General features: G+C 40.5%; 1 protein-coding gene across 4 annotated transcripts in view; it reads left to right on the forward strand.

Annotated features, from left to right (window-relative positions):
- The first annotated feature begins 511 nt into the window (after positions 1-511).
- The window catches only part of usp3 (ubiquitin specific peptidase 3), a 115,228-nt gene continuing 94,945 nt past the window's right edge, over positions 512-20,794 (forward strand). Inside the window, exons 1-2 of one of the 4 annotated variants that reach the window (XM_073024853.1) lie at positions 512-902; positions 19,613-19,673. In XM_073024853.1, the coding sequence (XP_072880954.1) occupies positions 812-902; positions 19,613-19,673 (152 nt within the window). In that variant the 5' untranslated portion in view covers positions 512-811. Of the gene's footprint in view, positions 903-18,664; positions 18,766-19,081; positions 19,106-19,612; positions 19,674-20,794 lie in introns of those variants that run through there. The other 3 variants (XM_073024852.1, XM_073024855.1, XM_073024856.1) reach the window with 3 other exon arrangements.

Below are 20,794 nucleotides of genomic sequence, written 5' to 3' on the forward strand. Positions count from 1 at the left end.
TTTCCTCGCCTTTTGTTGGTTGTTAAAACCTTCCCAATCCTCTAACTTCTCACTAATTTCGCTCTATTATATGCCCTCTCTTGCTTTCATGTTGGCTTTGACTTCTTGTACCTTCTTTGGGATGTCCCTATTCTGCGCCTTCCGAATTGCTCCTAGAAACCCCAGCCATTGCTGCTCTGCCCTCATCTCTGAGAGTGCCCCCTTCCACTCTGGCCAGTGTTGCTCTCTCAAACGATTCCGAGCCGTCCCGCAACCATACTCCCTGGGATCCTGGGATCCCGGGCCCCGACCCAGGCCTCGATCGCTCACACACTCACTCCGCGTCTGACTGCAAGCGCTCCTACACTGACTGGTATTGGTCGTCGCTAGGGCGGTCGTTATGATGTCACGCTGACAGCAACAAATGACTGTCCGGAGGATTGTGACGTCAAACGCCGGGACAAATCTCCTGGGAGACGGGGTGAGGGACAACAGTTGTCAAGGAGATGGGTGGGGCGGTGGTTAATTGAGGAACTAATGGCTGAAAGTCTTCGTTGGAGCCCAGCCAGGCCTCTGCTCTCGGTTTTAATAAAGTCCACAACCACCCTACCGTTCTCCTATCTCCCCCCCCAAGCAACAGGCCGGTTGCGCGCTTAACTAGGCCCGAAAAGATGTCGGCGTGAGGCGGGGCCTATCGGGAGGCTAGTTCCGCATCGTCCCCCTCCCCTTCCTGCCGTGCCTGCGTTCGGCTCGGCCCCTTTCCTCCGCCTCCTTCCTCCTCCGGAGCTCTGCATCGAGAGCGCCGCTTGCTGCCGGTTTCTAGCCCCTGAACATGGAGTGCCCCCACTTGGCGACCAGCGTCTGCATCGTGCCGGATTCCACCAAGTTCCCCAATGGGTCGCCGTCCTCCTGGTGTTGTGCCGGTGAGTGCCGCACGGTTCCGCTCTCTACAGGTCTTGGCCGTACTTTCCCCTCTAATCTTTGCATTGTATGTATATGCGTGCTTGAAAAGGGCAGCGCTTCCTTCGCGCTGAGATTCGCTGCATCCCTCCCGGTGCCAAGCCATCAGGAAAGGCCGGTCCTTGGCAGGCTTGAGCCCGGCCCACTGTGCCAAATTAAAATATGGAAAAAGCTGGTTTTGTTGTTTAGTGGGTGGGGGGGGGGGGGGAAGAGAGGAGAAATAAAAGGGTCGCTCTTTTCAGTAGCGCCTCACCTTTGTGTGGGGTGGCTGGCACCGGGGCTTAGACTCGAGGTCATGTTGGCGCATTCTCTCTTAATCCTACTCATAAGTCCAGTGCTTTCTCCGCTTTTCTTTAACATGATTTACTCCTGAGCAAATGCAAGATTGCGGCTGTACTGAAAAGTCTCTCACCAATTGAATTAGACTGCCTGGAGGTTGGATTTAGGCGAAGTTTTCGGTGCGGAGTTTATAAGCAGAGCCCAATATGCCTATATGTATGTGAAAAGTAACCCCAGTGGATTGACATTTTTGCCACGTACCATCCATAAAGTCATGATATATAGCAGGCATTTCACTTGGGGATGGGGGAAAACGCCGGTTTTTTTCTTACAAAAATGCAGTATTTTGTGAGAGAGTAAGTGGATCACTCTGTAACCTGAGCATTCGATGACTTTCTTTGTATAAAGGCGTTCGGAGTCAGACCAGCCTGACTTTATTCTACTAGGATATTATTAGGCCTCGCATTGTTTCCATTGTCTGGGCTGCTCAGGCGCAACGTCTGAAAGAAACTTGCTTTAGTCGCGCCTAGTGAATTTGACTCTATATAGGCAGATTCCTCATAGAATTCTCAACAAGAATCCCATACAATTATAAAGTCGATGTGGTGCAGGCACGATGGGAATGCCATCTAATCAGCTTTGTCTGGCAGTAGCAAGGCGGTGATGAACACAATAGGATTTTCAGTTTATTGATGTGAAGTTTTATTCTGCACAATTAGATTTAAAGGCGAGAGTACTCAAGTCGAGATTTTTAGAAAAAGTTTTCAGTAAGGTAGTTTTCACAAATGGTAGTCTTTTGTTTGCCGAGGAATGCATAGAAGTTATTTACCTTAAAGTCTTGTATAGCTGTCTTTTTGTAAATCTGAATATTGTTGTGAGAGTTTCTTAGCGTTTCTATTCCTGACTTCAGAATATTCATTTCTTTTGACTGTATGGAAAACTTGTAATCTTTTTTTCATTAAATAAGTTGGGTCCTGTGGAGAAACTTATAATACGGATGCCTACTAAGGAACTTTTTTTAACACTATATATTAGTTTTATTTTAAATGTTCAAGATTTTTTTGTTTTTGAAAAATGTTCATGCAAAAAAAATACTAGTTTGCAGTGTTTAAAATCCGTTTTTTTTTGTTTTTAGCTGACTTTTGAATTCAAATGCGGTGCTCTAATGACACATTCGCCATCTGACTCTTAAATAAGGACTCTAATAGAATATTGAAATAGAGAACAGTTGTGACTCACCTGTGATCTGATCAGGCCTATAATCTTTCTGGTTGTAGTATAATATTCCTTTAAATGGAAGGCTTGCCTGCCATGCAATTCTAAATGTTATAAATTGGTATTATCTACTGATACACTGTTGCAATGATCGTCAAAGCAGCCAAACAACTGACATGTATAATTAACTGGCTTCTGTGTGACATTGTGAATGGGAGTAGAAAACTGGGCAACACTGTCCTCATTTATGCCAGTAGAACACTATTTTGAGATCATAATTGTAGCAGAGGCCATCATGCGAGTAATTAGTGTCAGCATGTTCACCTCTTGGCTAAGAGTCCATTTCAAGTGTTAAAATCAAGAGAGAAGATATTTGGGCCAGTTTGACTGTGGTTTATTTTAAAGAGTTTTTTTTTCATGTTGTCCAATCCCCTGTGACATCTGCTTTCAGATCGGTTTCTGTTAATATTCTAAGCTCCATTTTCTTCAGTGAAGCTGAAATCTCTGCTTTTCTGTTTCTTCAGTTATCTTCAATCTGAACCCTTATGTTGCTGGTCTTTCTTGCAGAAACTGGTTTTATGCATATACTAGGTCAGAATTTTCAACATTCCTGGCAAGATGAGCGCTGATAATGATCTTAAATTTGTCATTGATAAGACCCTACCTAGCTTCAAAAAAAATTGATGTAGTCAAAAATTTTAAGTCCAAGTGAAGTGTTTTCACCAGAAATATAGAAACATACAGCACAATACAGGCCCTTCGGCCCTCAGAGCTGTGCTGAGCATGTCCTTACCTCAGAAATTACCTAGGGTTACCTAGAGCCCTCTATTTTTCTGAGCTCCATGTATTTATCCAGGAGTCTCTTAAAAGACCCTATCGTATTCACCTCCACCACCCTCATCAGCAGCCCATTTATGCACTCACCACTCTCTGCATAAAAAAACTTACCCCTACTCTGTGCCTAATTCCAAGCAATATATTTTCCTCCATAGATGCCAGTTGATCTGTTAAGTTCCATTAGAGCTGGGGTCCACAGGCCCTTGCAATGGTATTAGTCCCCATGGCATGGAAAAGTTTGGGAACTCTTAAGTCCGTAAGACATTGGGACAGAATTAAACAATTCAGTCCACTCCATCATTTCATCAGGGCTGATCCAGGATCCCATTCAACCCCATACACTTGCTCGCTCACCATATTCCTGGATGCCTTGACCGATCAGGAATCAATCAGCTTCTGCTTTAAATATACAGTCAGCCCTCCTTCTCCGCGAGGGATTGGTTCCAGGACCCCTCGCGGATACCAAAAAACGAGGATGCTCAAGTCCCTTATTCAACCTGTCTAAATGCGGTAGACCTTAGGACCCAGCGGAACCCCAGACTTTATTTAACCTGTCTCAGTGTGGTGGACATTAGGACCCGGTGGCCGAGCTCTGAATCCGCAGTGTTTCTGTTCACGAAAATAATCACTGTTCACGATCACGATTGAAGGTAAAGTGGAAATAAAGCAATCGGAAAAAGGTGAAACACCATTGGAAAAGCGTTAGGCTACAGTCCATCAACGATCGGAACAATTTTAAAGGATAAAGTGAGAAAGGCCCTGCCCTGATGAAATCTACAATTATTATTAAGCAACACAGTGGTTTAATTATTGGGTTTTGGGTTTTTGATCCTCCACATCAACCAGGCACGGATGGAGAGCGCGCTCGGAAGTGATCTGTCACTGGATGAAACTCGGGAACTTCCGTTCCCAAGCCCAGTGCTGAAACATACGTTCTTAAGTATTTTATATGCATAGAAAGGTAAAATATATACTATATACTAAGACAAACATTTGACTGACGCTAAATAATACTGGATGTACCTGTTCTGAGTTAGTAAGAGAACTTCCGATTTTTTTTCGATCTCGATCCACGGTAACCTACGCACATCCTCCCATATACTTTAAATCATCTCTAGATTACTTATAATACCTAATACAATGCAAATGCTATGTAAAATAGTTGTTATACTGCATTGTTTAGGGAATAATGACAAGAAAAAGTCTGTACATGCTCAAACAACAAGTGCTGGAAGAGCACTTTCGGGTTTTCTTGATTCGCGGTTGGTTGAATTCGCGCATGCAGAACTCACGGATAAGGAGGGCCGACTGTACCCATGGACTCGGGCTCCACTGCAGTCTGTGGCAGAGCATTCCACAGATTCACCACTCTTTGACTCAAAAAAAAATTCCTCCTTCTGTTCTTAAAAAGTCACCCCTCAATTTTGAGGTTGTGCCCTCTAGTTCTGGATACCCTCCACCAGAGAAAGCATCCTTTCCACATCCACCTTGTCTAGTCCTTTCAACACTCAGTAGGTTTCAGTGAGATCCCCACTCATTCTTCTATATTCCAGTGAGTACAGGCCCAAAGCTGCCAGATGTTCTTCATATTTAACCACTTCATTCCAGGAATCGTCCTTGTGAATCACCTCTGGACTCTCTGCAATGACCATACGCCCTTTCTGAGATAAGGGACCCAAAACTGTTGATAATAGTCTCAAGTACAGCCTGACTACTGTCTTATAAAGCTTAAGCATTATCTCCTTGTTCTTATATTCTATTCTCTTTGAAATAAATGCTAACATTGCAGTTGCCTTCTTTACCACAGACTCAACCTGTAAAATAACCTTCTGGGAGTCTTGCACAGGGGCTCCTAAATCCTTCTGCACCTCTGATATTTAAGCCTTCTCCCTATCTAGATAATAGTCCGCACTATTGTTCCTTTTACCAAAATGCATTTTCACACATTTCCCAATACTGTATTCCACCTGCCACTTTTTTGCCCATTCTTCCAATTTGTCTAAGTCCTGATGCAATCGCATTGCTTCCTCAGCACTACCTACCCCTCCCTATCTTCATTTCATCCACAAAGCCATCAATTCCATTATCTAGATCGGTGACAAACAATGTGAAAAGTAGCGGTCCAAATACTGACCCCCGAGGAACACCTTTTATTCCCACTCGCTGCCTCCTGCCTGTCAGCCATTCCTCTACCCATGCCTGTATATTTCCTGTAACGCCATAGGATTTTATCTTGTTAAGCAGCCTCATGTGAGGCATCTTATCAAAAGCTTTCTGAAAATCTATGTAAATGACATTCCTTGAAGAATTCTAACAGATTTGTCAGGGAAGATTTCCCTTTACAGAAACTACGCTGACTTTGACTTGTTTTATCATTAGTCTCAAAGCACCCTGAAACCTCATACTTGATAATGGGCTTCAGTACTTTCCCAACCAATGAGGTTAAGGCTAACTAGCCTATAATTTCTTATTTTTGTCTTCCTCCCTTCTTAAAGAGTGAAATGACATTTGCAATTTTCCAGTCCTCCGGGACCATGCTAGAATCAGGTTATTCTTCAAAGATCATGATCAATGCATCTGTTATCTCTGCAAACTCTCTCAGGACTCTGGGATGTAATCCATCTGGTCAACAGACTTATCCATCTTAAAATCTTTGTTTGCCAAGCACTTTTTCCTTTGTAATAGCAGTGGCGCTCACTCCTGCTCCCTGACACTCACAGATCTTTGTCATACAGCTAGTGTCTTCCACGGTAAAAATGGACACAAAGTCCTTATTAAGTTCATCTGCCATTTCTTTTCCCCCCCATAATACCTCATCAACATCATTTTCCAGTGGTCCAATATCACTTCTCACCTCCCTTTTATTCTTTGTATAAATGAAAAATCTTTATACTGGCTATTTTGCCCTCATATTTAATCTTTTCCCTTGTAGCTTTTTTTTAGTTGTCCTTTGTTGGATTTTAAAAGCTTCCCAATCATACAACTTCCCATTCACTTTTGCTACCTTATGCCCTTTTCTTGGCTTTTATGTAGTCCCATGTCAGCCATATTTATCGAGGCCTGCCACTTGAGAACAACTTCTCTGGGACATATCTATCCTGTGCCTTGTGAACTGTTCCTAGAAGCTTTGGCCACCTCTTTTCTGCTGTCATTCCTGCCAGTATCCCCCTCCAATCCACTTGGGCAATCTCCTCTCTCATGTCTCTGTAATCCCCTTTATTCCTCTGACTTGTGCTTCTCCCTCTCAAATTGCTGAATTCAATCATATTATGATCACTGCCTCCTAAGGGTTCCTTTACGTTAAGCTCCATAATAAGATCAGGGTTATTGCACAACACCCAATCCAAGATTGCCTTTCCCCAACTAGGCTAGAGCACAAGTTGCTCTAAAAAGCCATCTTGTCGGCATTAAACAAATTCCCACTCATACGATCCGACACCCTGATTTTCCCAATCCCCTTGCATATTGAAGTCCCCCATTACAACTGTGATATTACTCTAATTACATGCCCTTTCCAGCTCCCTTTGCATTCTCAACCCCACATGTTGGCTACTATTCGGAGGCCTATATATGATTCCCATAATGGTCTTTTTACCCTTGCAGTTTCTTAACTCCACCCACAAAGATTCAACATTTTCTGGCCCTATATTACCTCTTTCTAAAGATGTAATTGAATCTCTTACCAATAGAGCCACACTAGATCCTTGTAGCCAAGAGCTCTTCTGTAGCAGTTTACAAAGTAGGCCCATTTCAGCAAATAAAAAAATTGATCTGTATTGCACTTAGAATTTGAAATAATACAATCATTAAATCATGCCTGTAAATGTTTTACCTTATCAAGTAAAATGTTTCAGTATGAGTCCCTTGGTGCACTGTAGTTCATTGCTCCATTCTTGGAAAGTGATTGGTTTGATTCCTGGGATATGAAATTGGATGGTCAGGCAGGCAATCTGGATGAATTGGAATCAGTTTTATTATCATTGAATAATAAATTATCAGCTGGCTGGTGGCGCAGTGGCATCAGCACCAGACTCCGGAGCGAAGGCTCCCGAGTTCGAATCCAAGTCGGGCCACCCCTGAGCACACTTTCCATCTGTGCCAGGTTGAGCGTCGAGCTAGCCAGTCGGCCTCGTTTTAAAAAAAAAACAAGGGTCGAGTCAGGAACTTTTATATTGTGACTCGGTTAATCCGAAAGGAGACCAATCCTGATACCATGGCCAGACAAGAATGGCTGACTGTCTGGTGTGACATGCTAAAAAAATCATTGAATTGTATGATGTGAAATTAGTTGTTTTGTGATGGCCAGTCAGTGCAAATAGACATAAAAATACTACGAATTGCAAAACAAGATGGTGTTCAGGGTTCATGGACTGTTCAGAAATCTTGATGGCAGAGGGAATGCTGGGCTTGTTGTAGTAGAGGCCAGATGTTGCAGAATGAGCAACATTGCAATTTTGATTCTTTGTTCTTGTGAATAATTTGTATTTACAGTAATGGCAAACTGATTCATAAGCGGTAGTTCCTGCTGGTTGTGATATTGTGTATCTAAAAGCCAAATGATGCAGAAGTTGAAAATCTTAAAACCAGAAAGTGCTGTACGTCAGGCAGGGTTTATGGGGAAAGAAGCGGGCTTAATGTTTCAGGCCCTTGACTTTTTAATTATCAGAACTTAAGATGTAATCCCATAGAGCAGATGGTATTTTATTTGCCTGTTATGCAAGCCCATGCTCCCCACATGCCTAAGCATTAATGTGGATTAAATTGCCTACTTATTCCCTCCCATATAAACTAAGATCCAAATCTTTTTGATGGGTCCTTGCAAACCTGCAATTTCTGCCATCTAGAAAGACAAGGGCTGCAGGTGCTTAGTTACACCACTATTGCCAAGTTCCTCCCAAATCAAGCATGATACTGAAATGATAGGTTGGAACTTGGAAACAGCGTCATGCCTTCATTGTCATATGTAAAAGATATAAAGCCCCTGTATCTCCCACATATTTGAGGAAAGAACAAAGACCAATCAGTGCATGTTGTTTACTTAGATTTTTTAGAAGACCTTTGACAAGGTGCTGCACATAAGGCTGCTGAACAAGATAAGAGCCTGTGGCTATGTCCACACTACACCGGATAAATCCAAAACCGAAACTTTTTCTCTTTGTTTTTACCCTCCGCCCACACTAAAACGGTATTTTCATCCCCCAAAACCGGAGCTTTTCAGAAACGCTTTCCAGGGTGGGTATTTTTGAAAATGCTGCTTGGGCAGATCAGTGTGGACAAGGTAACCAGAGAAATCTGAAAACACTATCAGACAGCAGTGCGCTATTTCATTGTTTTCTTGAACACAACCTAACAATTTCAGAACAGACGGCAATGAGACTCAAGCCAGAAGAGTTAGAAATGTACTCACCAAATACTTTGACCAATAACTTACTGAATAAATAAGTATACTCACTTTGCCCTGTTTTCTGTCCTTGCTCGTATGAAGGTGGTTTACTTATTTATGCAGGTACTTCTCTGACAATAGATGTGTAACAGCCTAATGTAACATTGTATGGAAATACAAGATAACACTGATGCAGATATGTTTTATACATTTAACAAGGTGCTTTATTAATGCAACAGAGTTAGTCAGCTTTTCAATGTTCGTCGTCAGCCGGGTCAATCTGTCCGTGAACTCCCTGTCGGTTGCCGCCGTACGTTCCAGTATTTGTTTTTTTTTACTTTTAAGTTCTCCTGTGCGAAAGCCAACAGCTGTCCGTCATTTAAAGTTTTTCTAGTCTGTAACTACACAGATGTGCACTTTTACGGCGAGATTCGACACCAAACATGTCGCTTGTTTTCGGTAGATGTGTCCTGCACATGCCCAGTAGGAGGAGATTCGCCGAAATCTCTGTTTCAATGTGGATAGAGATATTTTCAAAAACGCATAGTGTGGACGCCTATTGTTTTTATGTGAAACCAGCATTTTCAAAATTATCCGGTCTAGTGTGGTATCAACGGAAAGATACTAGCATGACTAGAAAATAGGCTGACAGGCAGAAAGCAAATAGTGGAATAAAGGAGGCCTTTTCTGGTTGGCTGCAGTGACTAGTGGTGTTCCACAGAAATTAGTGTTGGGTTCACTACTTTGTGTTTTATGTTAATGATCTGGATGATAGAATTCATGGCAATACGGCCCAATTTTCAGCCGATACAAAGGTAGGTGGAGGCATAGATAGTGTTGAGGCAGAGAGTCTACAGAAGGATCTACACAGGTTAGAAGAATGAATATAGAAGTTACAGTTAGAATTAATTGTAGGTAAGTGTATGGTCATGCACTTTGGAAGAAGGGCGAAAATTCAGAAATCAAAGTACAAAGGGACTTGAGAGTCCTGGTGTAGGATTCCCTAAAGATTAAATTGCAGGGTTTGGTAGTAAGAAAGACAAATACAATATTAGCATTCATTTCAATAGGGCTAGATATGACATCAAGATGTAACACAGGCTTTGTAAGGCATTGGTCAGACTGCATTTGGAGTATAGTGGGCAGATTTGGGCCACATATCTAAGAAAGGATGTGCTGATGTTGGAGTGGGTCCCAAGGAGGTTCACGAGGATGATCCCAGAAATGGAAGGGTATAAGGAGCATTTAACGGCTCTGGCCCTATGTTTGTTGGAGTTTAGAAGAATTTGGTGGTGGGGGGGGGTGGGATTTCATTGAAACCTATTGAATATTGAAAAGCCTAAATAGTGGATGTGGAGAGGATGTTTCCAATAGTGGAAGAATCAAGGACACAGCTTGAGGTTAGAAGGATGTCTCTTTAGAACAGAGATGAGGAGGGTAGTGAAGTTGTGGAATACATTGCCACAGACAGCGGTGGAGGCCAAGTCATTGGTTAAATTTAAAATGAAGTTTGTTGGGTTTGTGATTCGTGAGGGTGTCAAAGCTTACAGGAAGAAGTTAGGAGAATAGGGTTGAGAGGGGAAAATACATTGACCCTGATCAAATGGCCTAATTCTGTCTTGTGGTCTTGCTCAATTGGGTGTGGATAACTTCATATGGAATGTATTGAATGCCATCTACTCAAGGGCATTTGGGAATGGCAATAAATGTCTGCCAACAATGAGCAAATTATGTAAATAAAATTAATATTACAGTGTGAGTAGATTTAATCTTGGTGTTAGAAATACAGGTGGCCCCAGTTTTTCGAACGCTCACTTTTACAAAAAAAAAGATGCCTGCTTTATATGTGTTACTCCAAGAAAGACTACCATGACTTTCTTCATGACAAAGTGAAGCTTTGTGTGTGCATGTGTGTACATGCCAATTCTTTTTCTCCACATCGATTTTGGCTCGCTGTCTTCCCAATTTTGAAAAGTGAAACTACACCGTACATACAGTATTTCTATTTTATATAGGCTGTATATTTATCATATCATTCCCGCTTTTACTATTTGTTCATGTTATTTTAGGTTTTGTGTGTTATTTGGTTTGATTTGGTAGGTTATTTTTTGGGTCTGGGAATGCTCAAAGATACCATATAAATGAATGGTAATTGCCTCTTCGCTTTACGACATTTTGGCTTACAAACGGTTTCATAGGAACGCTGTACCTTCAGATAGCGGGGGAAACCGGTACACCATATATGGTAGTAACAGTGCAACTCTTTTGAAATAAAAATCAAAGGTTATTATAAATATAGACCCAAGTGTGAAATGTATTTTCAAAGATTTAAGTTTTTTTGTAGTCAAAGCATTTAGTTATCTGTAATCTGCCTATGGTGAATAGTTGCTTTAATACATAAACTTACTGAAAAATTTTGCGTATTGAACTAGCAAAAGAGCATTCACAAACCATTTTGTAAGTATACAATAAAATTGTGTATCATGTGCATTGCGTAATGGCCTTAATAGAGAATGCTGAGAGTGGAAATACAACTTTTCAACAATAGTTTTGCAAAGGATGAAGCAATCATGAAACCATTTGCTCTATTTTGGAGGGTTGTTTCCTGCTGGTGGTGGGTTTTGCAAGAGGAAGTGCAAACTGTGAGATCTGGTTAGGAGTGTTCCTCTTTTAATTCACTGCAGGCCCTCAGTGACAAAATTGGTGGAATTAAATTGCACTAAAAACTGTGGGTTTTTCTTTTGCAGATGTTCATCAAGCAATTTGAGGAATTAATTGGGCATCAAAAATTGGAAGTCTGGTGAATTTAATACCAGAAAACAACATTGGAAAGGGAAGAAATGCTTTTTGCAAATTTTATTTTTCAAATATTTATTTCAGTATTTGTTAGAATGATATAATTGTGGCAATCCTGTCTTGTAGTTTTTGTTTCTGTCTGAGACACAGCGTGGAACTCTGCCATATTTTCAAAAAGAACCTCTCCTGAATCCTACAGATGAAATTAGAGCTCAATTTTCCCTTACAATCTTTTTGTAGCTAAACAGCCCTTTCCCTCCACATCTTTTGATTTTTGCCTTGTCATTTATATTACCAAATATTATTTTTTCTGCATGTATAAATAGGCACTTGATAAGGGCCAATAAAAGTGAAGTTTAAGCAGAGAGGTTATTATGGGAGCAAGCCAGTGTTAGAGTGGTGACTTCAGACTTTGGCTCATAAAGGCGAAGGTTGTAGGTGGATCGTTTAATTTTTCTTTCTTATTGCACAGTTAGAGCAGTGGGGATGCCAGGCAGGATAGTGGAATGCTCCTCTGCAGGATATGGGAATGCAAGGAGAAGCAATGTCCCTGATGACTACACCTGTAAGAAGTGCACTCAGCTGCCACGTTAAGGAATTGGAACTGGATGAACTCCAGGTCATTTGGGAGGCTGAGGAGTTTTCCGACAGGATACAGAGGGAGGTTATTACACCCAGTGTATATGAAACAAGTTGTTGGGTGACCATCAGGAGGAGGTAAAGGAGTAAGCAGCCAGTACAGTGTACCCCTGAATAGCAGGTAAACTGTTTTGGATACTGCTGGGTGGTGGGGGGGGGGGGGGTGGTGACTAGGCAAAGCAATATCACAGCAGTCTGTTCTTCCCACTTCCCTTCTGAGCCATAGAGGCAGATTCAGGTCTGGCACTGAGTCTGCCTCTATAACTCTGAAGGGAAGGGGGGGGGGGGGTAGAAGTGGTGATCTGCAATATAGGGGATTTATTGCTTGGGGAAGAGATAGGAGGTTCTTTAGGTGAAAACAAGATTTTTGGATGGTATGTTGCCTCCCAGGTGCATGAGTCGGTGACATCTCAGGTTGAGTCCAAAGCATTCTTAAGTGGGAGGGTGAACAACCAGAGGTTGTGATCCACCTTGGTACCAATGACGTGAATAAGAAGGGTGGTGAGGTCCTGTAAAGTGAGTTTGGTGTCAAGTTGAAGGACAAAATTTCCAGGGTTGTGATCTTAGGATTGCTACCCATGCCACATGCTAGTAAGGCTAGAAATAGGCAGATCATACAATTTAGCATGCAGCTGCAGAGGTAATGTAGGAGGGAGGGCTTCACATTTATTGGTCATTGGGCTCTCTTCCAGGGAAGGTGGGACCTATACAGAAGGGATGGTTTGCACCTGAATTGGATGGGGGCTAATAGCCTTGTTGAAAAATTTGCAAGTGCTGCTTGGAGTTGGGGTGGGGTGGGGGAGTTGCATGGGATGGGAACCAAAGAGCCAGACAGATAATGGAGTGGTTGTGGATAAAACTGTTGTTAAATCTACATACAAGGTTGGGAATCAAAACATTGAGCATGATGGGGGCTAATATTCTGATTTGTGTATGCTTCAATGCAAGTAATGGAGGAATCAAGAGCCAATGAATCTCTGCCTTAAATGCATCCAACAACCTGGCCTCCACAGCTGCCTGTGGTAACAAATTCACCACCCTTTACCTAAAGAAATTTCTCCACATCTGTTTTAAATGGACACCTGTCTATTCTGAGACCGTGCCCTCTTGTCCTAGACTCCCCCACCATGGGAAAACATCCTTTCCACATCTACTCTGAAACTTATTGAATGTTGAAAGGTCTAGACAATGAAATTCCCCCTTCATCCTTTTGAATTCCATTGAGTACAGGTCCAAAGCCATCAAACGTTCCTCCTATGATAACCCTTTCATTCCCTGATCATCCCTGTGAACCTCCTCTGAACCCTCTCCAATACTTGGATGTGCTGGCAAAACTGTTCACAATACCTCAAGGTGAGGCCTTACCAGTGCTTCATAAAGCCTCAGCATCGCATCCCTGCTCTTATATTCTTGACCTATTGAAATGAATGCTAACATGGCATTTATATTTCTCACCACTGACTCAACCTGCAAGTTAACCTTTAGGGTGTTGTACACAAGGACTCTGAAGTCTCTGCTGCTTAGACTTTTGGGTTTTCTCACCATGGCATCAAAGATTATGAGAAGGTCAGGAGTGGGCTGAGGAGTGGAAAGAAAGGATCAGAATGGTGGAAGTGATGGGCCAAATGGCTTAATTCTGCTTCTGTCTTATAGAAAAGCAAATGAACTTGGGACATGGATCAGCGCATGGAATGACTGCATTGTTAGCCATTAGTGAGACTTATTTGCAGGAGGAGCAGGACTGGCAGCACAATGTTCTAGGGTTCTGTTGTTTTCAACCTGATAGGTTGGGAGTAATTGAAGAGAGAGAGGTGGCATTACTAGTCAGAAAATGTCATGGAATTCCTTAGATAGGACAGACTAGATATTTGTCTACTGAGGCTATATGGGTGGAACTGAGTAATAAGAAAGGTATGACCATTTTAATGAGATTATATTATGGATCACCCAATAATCTGCAGGAATTATATAATTTTTAGGGAGATCAAGAGGAAATGAATAATTTTTATGGAGGTCACAGACAAGCAACAAAGCTATGATAGAGGGTAATTTTAACTTTCCACATATTGACTCAGAATCGCATACTCTAAAAGGGCTAGATGGGATAGACTTTGTCAAATGTATTCTGGAAAGTTTTCTTCATACATTGAGGTTCGAAGTAGAGAGAGTGTGATACTAATCTGTTAAGGAATGAGACAGGCCAAGTGACAGAAGTTTGTGTAGGGGAATACTTTGCATCCAATGATCATAATGACATTAATTTCAAGAAGAGTCAGAAAGGATCTGTGGATTAGGACAGATTGCTTTCTGGCAAAGTTGCACTTGGTAAGTGGAAGGCATTCAAAAATGAAATTTGGAGTGTACACAGTTTGTGTGACCCTGTCAGAATAAAAGGTAAGGATAACAGGTTTAGGGAACTTTGGATTTTTGAGATATTGAGTCCCTGGTAAAGAAAAAGGAGGTGTATAGGAGGTATAGTCAGCAAGAAACTAATGAGGTACTTGAATATTATAAATTCAAGAGAACACTTAAGAAGAAAATCAGGAGGACCTACAGAAAGCAAAAAAGTTCTTACAGCGGACAAGGTGAAGGAGAATCCCAAGGGATTCTACAGATATGTTAAGAGCAAACGGATGGCAAGGGACAGAATTGGTCCTCTGGAAGATCAGAGTGGGTCATCTGTGCATGGAGCCGATAGAGGTGGAGAGACCTTAAATGGATTTTTGCATCTGTATCATATCGGGAGACAGACACAATCTATTGAAGTGAGGCAAAGTAGCAGTGAGTTCATGGACTGTATACAGATTAAAGGAGGAGGTGTTTGCTGTCTTGAGATGGATAGATCCCAGGGCCTGACAAGTTGTTCCCTGGGACCTCGTGGGAGGCTTGTGCAAAAAAGTGCAGGGGTCCTTGCTGAGATATTTAAAACTTAGTCGTAAGTGAGGTGCTGGAGAATAACTAATGTTGTTCTATTTAAGAAAGGCTATCAGAATAAGCCAGGAAATTATAAGCCAGGGAGCCTGACAGTAGTGGTGGTAAGTTATTGGAATGTGTTCTAAGGGGCTGAATATATTGGGATTGGGAATAGTCAACATGGCTTGGTGCATGGTAGATGGTATCTAACCAGTCTCGGAGTTTTTCGAAGAAGTTATCAGGAAAGTTGAAGTGAAGCCAGTGGATGTTGTCACCATGGCCTATATGCAACAAGGCCTTAGACAAGGTCCCGCATGGGAGCTTGGTCAATAAGATTCAGTCTCTTGGCATTCAAGATGAGGTACTAAATTGGATTAGACATTGGCTTCACAGGAGAAGCCAGAAAGTAGTAATAGAAGGTTTCTTCTCTGGCTGGAAGCCTGTGACTAGTGGTGTGTTACAGGGATCTGTACTCAGGCCATTGTTTTGTTATCTATATCATTGATCTGAATGATACTGTGGTAAACTGGACCAGCAAATTTGCAGGTGACACCAGGACTGTGAGTGTAGTGGACAGCAAGGAAGATGATCAAAGCTTGAAGTGGGTTCTGGACCAGCTAGAAAAATGTGCTGACAAATGAAATTTAGTGCAAACAAGTGTGAGGTGGAAAAACCTGCTTAGAACTTGGCACAGTGAGCAGTAGGACACTGAGGAGTGTGGTAGAATGGAGGGATCTTGGGAGTACAGATCCACAATTTCTTGGAAGTGACATCACTGGTAGATGTGGTCATAAAGGAAGCTTTTGGCATATTTTCCGTAATGCTGAAGTTGTACAAGATGTAGGTGAGCCTAATTTGGTTTTGGTGTAGTTTTGGTCACCTAACATGTCAATAATGTCGAAAGATTGTAGAGAAAGGTTACCAAGTGTTGCTGGGTCTTGAGGACCTGAGTTATAGGGAAAGGTTGAATAAGTTAGGACTTTATTCCCCAGAGTGTAGAAGAATGAGGGGGGATTGATGGAAGTGTACAAAATTGAGGGGTATAGATTGGGTAAATGTAAGCGGACTTTTGTCCACTGTAGTTGAGTGAGACTAGAACTAGAGGTCAAGGGCAAAATGTTTAAGGAGAACAAGAGGGGGAATTTCTTCACTCAGAGTGGTGATTATGGGATGAACTTCCAGTGGAAATGGTGGATGTGGGTCCGATGACAGCATTTCAGAGAAATTTGGATAACCACATGGATGGGATGGGTACAGAGTGCTGTGATTCAGGTGCAGATCAATGTGACTAGGCAGATTAATAGTCTGGGTCGGACTTGATGGGCTGAAGAGCCTGTTTATGTGCTATAATGTTCTGACTCTGAATAAAATTGTTTTGAGATGTTTTTTTATGTGGGTTCTGAATGGTTCCAGAGGGTTTTAATGCAATGTATGAGTTAATTGTCAAGTTGGTGAGATTTGTCATTTTTAAATGGGACAAATGGGAATAGATTTCAGGAAGTTTGCTTTACATCTGATTATGTCTGATATGAAGGCCATGTGGAAATAAAACTGGAAAAATCAGCGGAAATGGACGATTATAATCCTGTTATGAAAACTAATTTTGCCAAAAGTTGCAGTTGTGTAGTACATGGAGTTAGGAAACTGTAGGCCTGTTCTAATGTACCAATTGTTACAATTGTATGGGCAAATTAATTTTTGAAGTTGTGGTTGACATGGGCACAGTGGAATACCAAATAGTTCATCACATTTCTGTAACTAACAATTGAATTAAAATTCATGATGTTGATTTGACTGTGTATAAAGACAGTTACTGGGCATTGCTTAGTTTAAAATCTGAAACACGCTTTTGTGAAAATTTGTTATCCTCGTGATTGAAATAAGATTAGCTTTCATTGGTTGGTTTGAATTTGAGCTGAAATTCAGGGACTGCTTGAACTTAGTCATTTTACTACACTCATTTTTTGTTCCTTGGAACTAACTTTAACCAGTTTTAAACTGGTTAGTTGAAAATGTGAGTTGGTCAAATCGTCTGATTCATTTGAGTTAAAAATTGCTGATAAATAATTAATGGCCATTACACTTCAATACTTAATCGTAACCTAAGGGCTTTGCTGCTAAAAGTTTATCTATTATACAGTAGAACTACTGAAGCATTAATTACCTGTACATGTTATTCCCTGAAAACTGTGCTATCTTTGTTAATTTTTAAAGATCGTCTAGGTCAGCATTAGTAAAAATGTTAACGTTCAAGGTTGATGACCTCTCATCGGAGCTTGATAAGTAAGAAATGTGCGCAAACGTGACTACAGATCCTAGATTCTGGGACTACAAAATGTTTACGGTTGAGACCAGTACTGATGAAGCTCTTGCCTCCTTAACATTATGTGATTTTCTGATATTTTGTTTTTCTTTTCCAAGTTAGAAATGTAATAAATTTTAAGCAAGTATAGAACAGGACTAGGAAGGGGAGGGGGCAAGAAGTCAGTGGTGCAAAAAGATCCTTTATCAGGTGAAAGACTGATTTAAATGTTTTTACTGTATATTTTGTTGAGCCTTCTAAATAGGTTAGTAGGTCACATAGTGAAAGTCCTGAATTCATGGAGGTATATTTTAATGTTCTGTAGTATTTGCAGATCTGACTGTAACACTAACTCTGCACATCTAGCTTATGGATAAAAAGAAAGTACCGTAGATGTCGGATTATAAGCCGCTACTTTTTTCCCACATTTTGAACAGCTTTGAACACTGCGGCCTTTACTACGGTGCGGCTAATGCATGATTTTTTTTCATGCCGCCAAAAACATTTTGCCTCGTAACAGTAGACCAATAAAATTGATGAGTAGTTCACAGAGGTCCAATGAAATTGTACGATAAATCAAGCGCACTTTCACAATTAAATTATTGTAAATCAGTCATTTGTACTCACCCTCATCAACATGGAAAACACTCGAAGAAAAGCATTGTGCTGCCTTTATGGCAGTTATTTAGTTTATAATATTTTCGCTTAGTAATTCATTTGTTAGTATTTTCTAGTTAAAGTTAGAAGTGTTTTAAGTACCCGGTATATTTGTTTTCTGTACTACATCCCGGGATGCTATGACGTCACATCCGGTTTCGCCGCGTCTTGTGGGAAATACCGGTTTGCGATAAACGGGAAGGTGGGGGCGAGCGGCATTAGACCCGCGCGAGAACGCTGCTTTTAAGTTAAAGGCGATCAATAACTTTTCCTGGTAGGCTGCAGTATATATATTTTTTACCAGTCGTTAGGAGATATTGGAATGTTGTTCGTGCACTGTTCAGTAAAAAAGTATACGTAACGTAATTTGTGTGTTACCGATACGTATGTATATTTAAAAGTAGCCGCGTTACAGGCACGGTTCGAAAAAAAGCATTTGCAATATGTATTTGTTTATGTTACCATATGGATTTAATTAAAAGTTAAAAAATCCTCGCGTGTAATATCTTTCTGTGTAAATATCTCATATTACAACGTGGGACACCTGCGGCCTAAAATCCGGTGCGGCTTGTACAAGTACAAAATTGATTTTCTTTCTAAAATTAGAGCCAGCGGCTTTTAATCAGGTGCGCTCTGTAGTGCGAAATCTACGGTAGATTTTCCAGCACCTAATCATTCATTATACAGTGGAGAAAATCTGGTTGATGGATGACAACAACTAGTTTCGTAGTAACTAGTTTCTGCTATCCAGTGAAGAATTTTGAGAATTTATAATGCAGCAGCAATGTGTGAGATCCCATTACAAGTGAGTGAAAACTCTTGGAGAAATCCCCTAAGACTGAGAATGTTTGTTTTTGCCAGTGTCTTCTAATCATTGCAGTAAAGTACTTTGAGTTGTTCCTTTCTTCCAGTAAAATAACTTGAAACTTTGGGAATTTAGCAAGGAATTGATTTTTATTTTCTGATCTCATTCCAACAGTCATGTTCATTGAAGTTAGCAATTTGTTTCACCACAGATATTTGGGTGTAACAGCAGAAGGTTCTATGGCATAAAAATAGTGTTTCTTTATTTGTTAATTATGTATACTGCTACATTTGAAATTGAGCATACCTCAGTCGAGTGGCTGGAATCTTAAACTTATTTCGTAAGTGGAACCAAAGAGGCTGCATTTTATAAGCTTAAGAACAATGTATTTGTGGACAAGTAACTTTTTTTTTGTATTTCACTGTTGGGGTGCTTTTGTATGTTGAAGGAGTTGTATAAAGTTTTTCCATAAAGAAGTAATTGACAAATCTCCAAGACTATTTATTGCTCAATTATGCTCTGCCTTTCTATTATGTTTACTCTCTACTCTTCTGAAATCACTGGTTCCAATAGTGAAAATCTTGTAAAATGGGTGTTAAGGTCTGCAAGACATTTAGTCACTGGTACAGTCAATACATTGTAAAGTTTAGTGATTTGGTATTTTAGCAAAATCTTTCAATGCATCCTTAGAGATGTTTGTTCTCTGAATTACAATGTGGCAGAGGGATTACTTAATATTTATATCTGTGTAAAATATGTTGATTATGTAATACTGTGAGATTCCACATTGTGTAAAATATTTAATGACATTTCTGAAAGTAAGACAATTTGCTCTATTCTTTTGCAGTTTGTCGCTCCAATAAAAGTCCTTGGGTCTGTCTGATGTGTTCAAGTGTGCATTGCGGAAGGTATGATTAAATTTTGAGTTGCATACTGTCCTTAAGATGGAACACTTTTTTTTTTGCTTGGTGATATTGTTTGTAAAAGCTTGTTTATCCCTCAGTTGGAGTACAGTGAGTTGTCCTTGGTACCAGATTGTAATCACAGCATGATTTTAACATGCAGCTAAAGTTCGATAGCTAAGTTTGAAATGTTGCTTGCCTTTCAGATCTGTCGTTAGTTTAATGTTGTGTCGCCTAGAAATATGGAAAATTAAATTTCTGTTTAGTTCATTGTAGGTTAAGCTGACTAAATATTATAAAGCAATGAAGCAATTTTGTCATTTCAGGTACTGTCTTTTAAGATTTGAATTTCTATTTCAGGCCAAGCACAGGATTTGAGAGTGGAAAGTAATTTCTGGCAAAAATATTTTATTTTTTGTAAACTTTTTAATTTCATTTATATGATCAGTGTGATTGAAATCCTGGTACACAGCATTATCTATATGGACAAAAATCACTTGGAAATATGAGTAAAATTCATAATTTTTATTCATTTCTGTTCTTGTTTCTAATTCTTTTAAAGATTGCAGAGGCACTTCTTAACCACGCCCCCCCCTGCATTTTTTCAATATCACTGGTCCAGCTGCCCTGACTTTATTTCCCCGTATTATTTGAGACAATTCACCTCTATTGTTAAGATGAGATTTAACCCAGTATCAGTTGAACCTCTGAATCTCATTGTCTAATGTGCTATTGAATGTAATTGTTAATTCTACAAGTTTTCAGCCTGCATCCCTTCAAAGATTATCCCCAGGGTTTTCCATGAAGTTATTTCAGACTTGTATAGTGCAGTTCTTCATTTCTTGTTCTTCATTTGTTTTTAACCACAGCTGATCTATTACTTAAATGTTTTACATTTGCAACCATAAAGAAATAGTTGTAAGTCATCTGTCTATTCATGTATATATTCAGCATGATATTTATTTGGTTACATTCTGCCCAGTTTCTGTGTGGGGATGGTATAAACTTTGCATAAAATCAAAGCCACAGTATATTTAACACCCAGCTAATTTGTAATTATATCACAAAAACAGATTAGGTCATTGACTTCCTAGAGCATACGACTTCCAAAATATTAAGCAATCTGC

The sequence above is a fragment of the Hemitrygon akajei genome, chromosome 21 (assembly GCF_048418815.1).
Source record: "Hemitrygon akajei chromosome 21, sHemAka1.3, whole genome shotgun sequence".
NCBI classification, from domain to species: Eukaryota; Metazoa; Chordata; class Chondrichthyes; order Myliobatiformes; family Dasyatidae; genus Hemitrygon; species Hemitrygon akajei.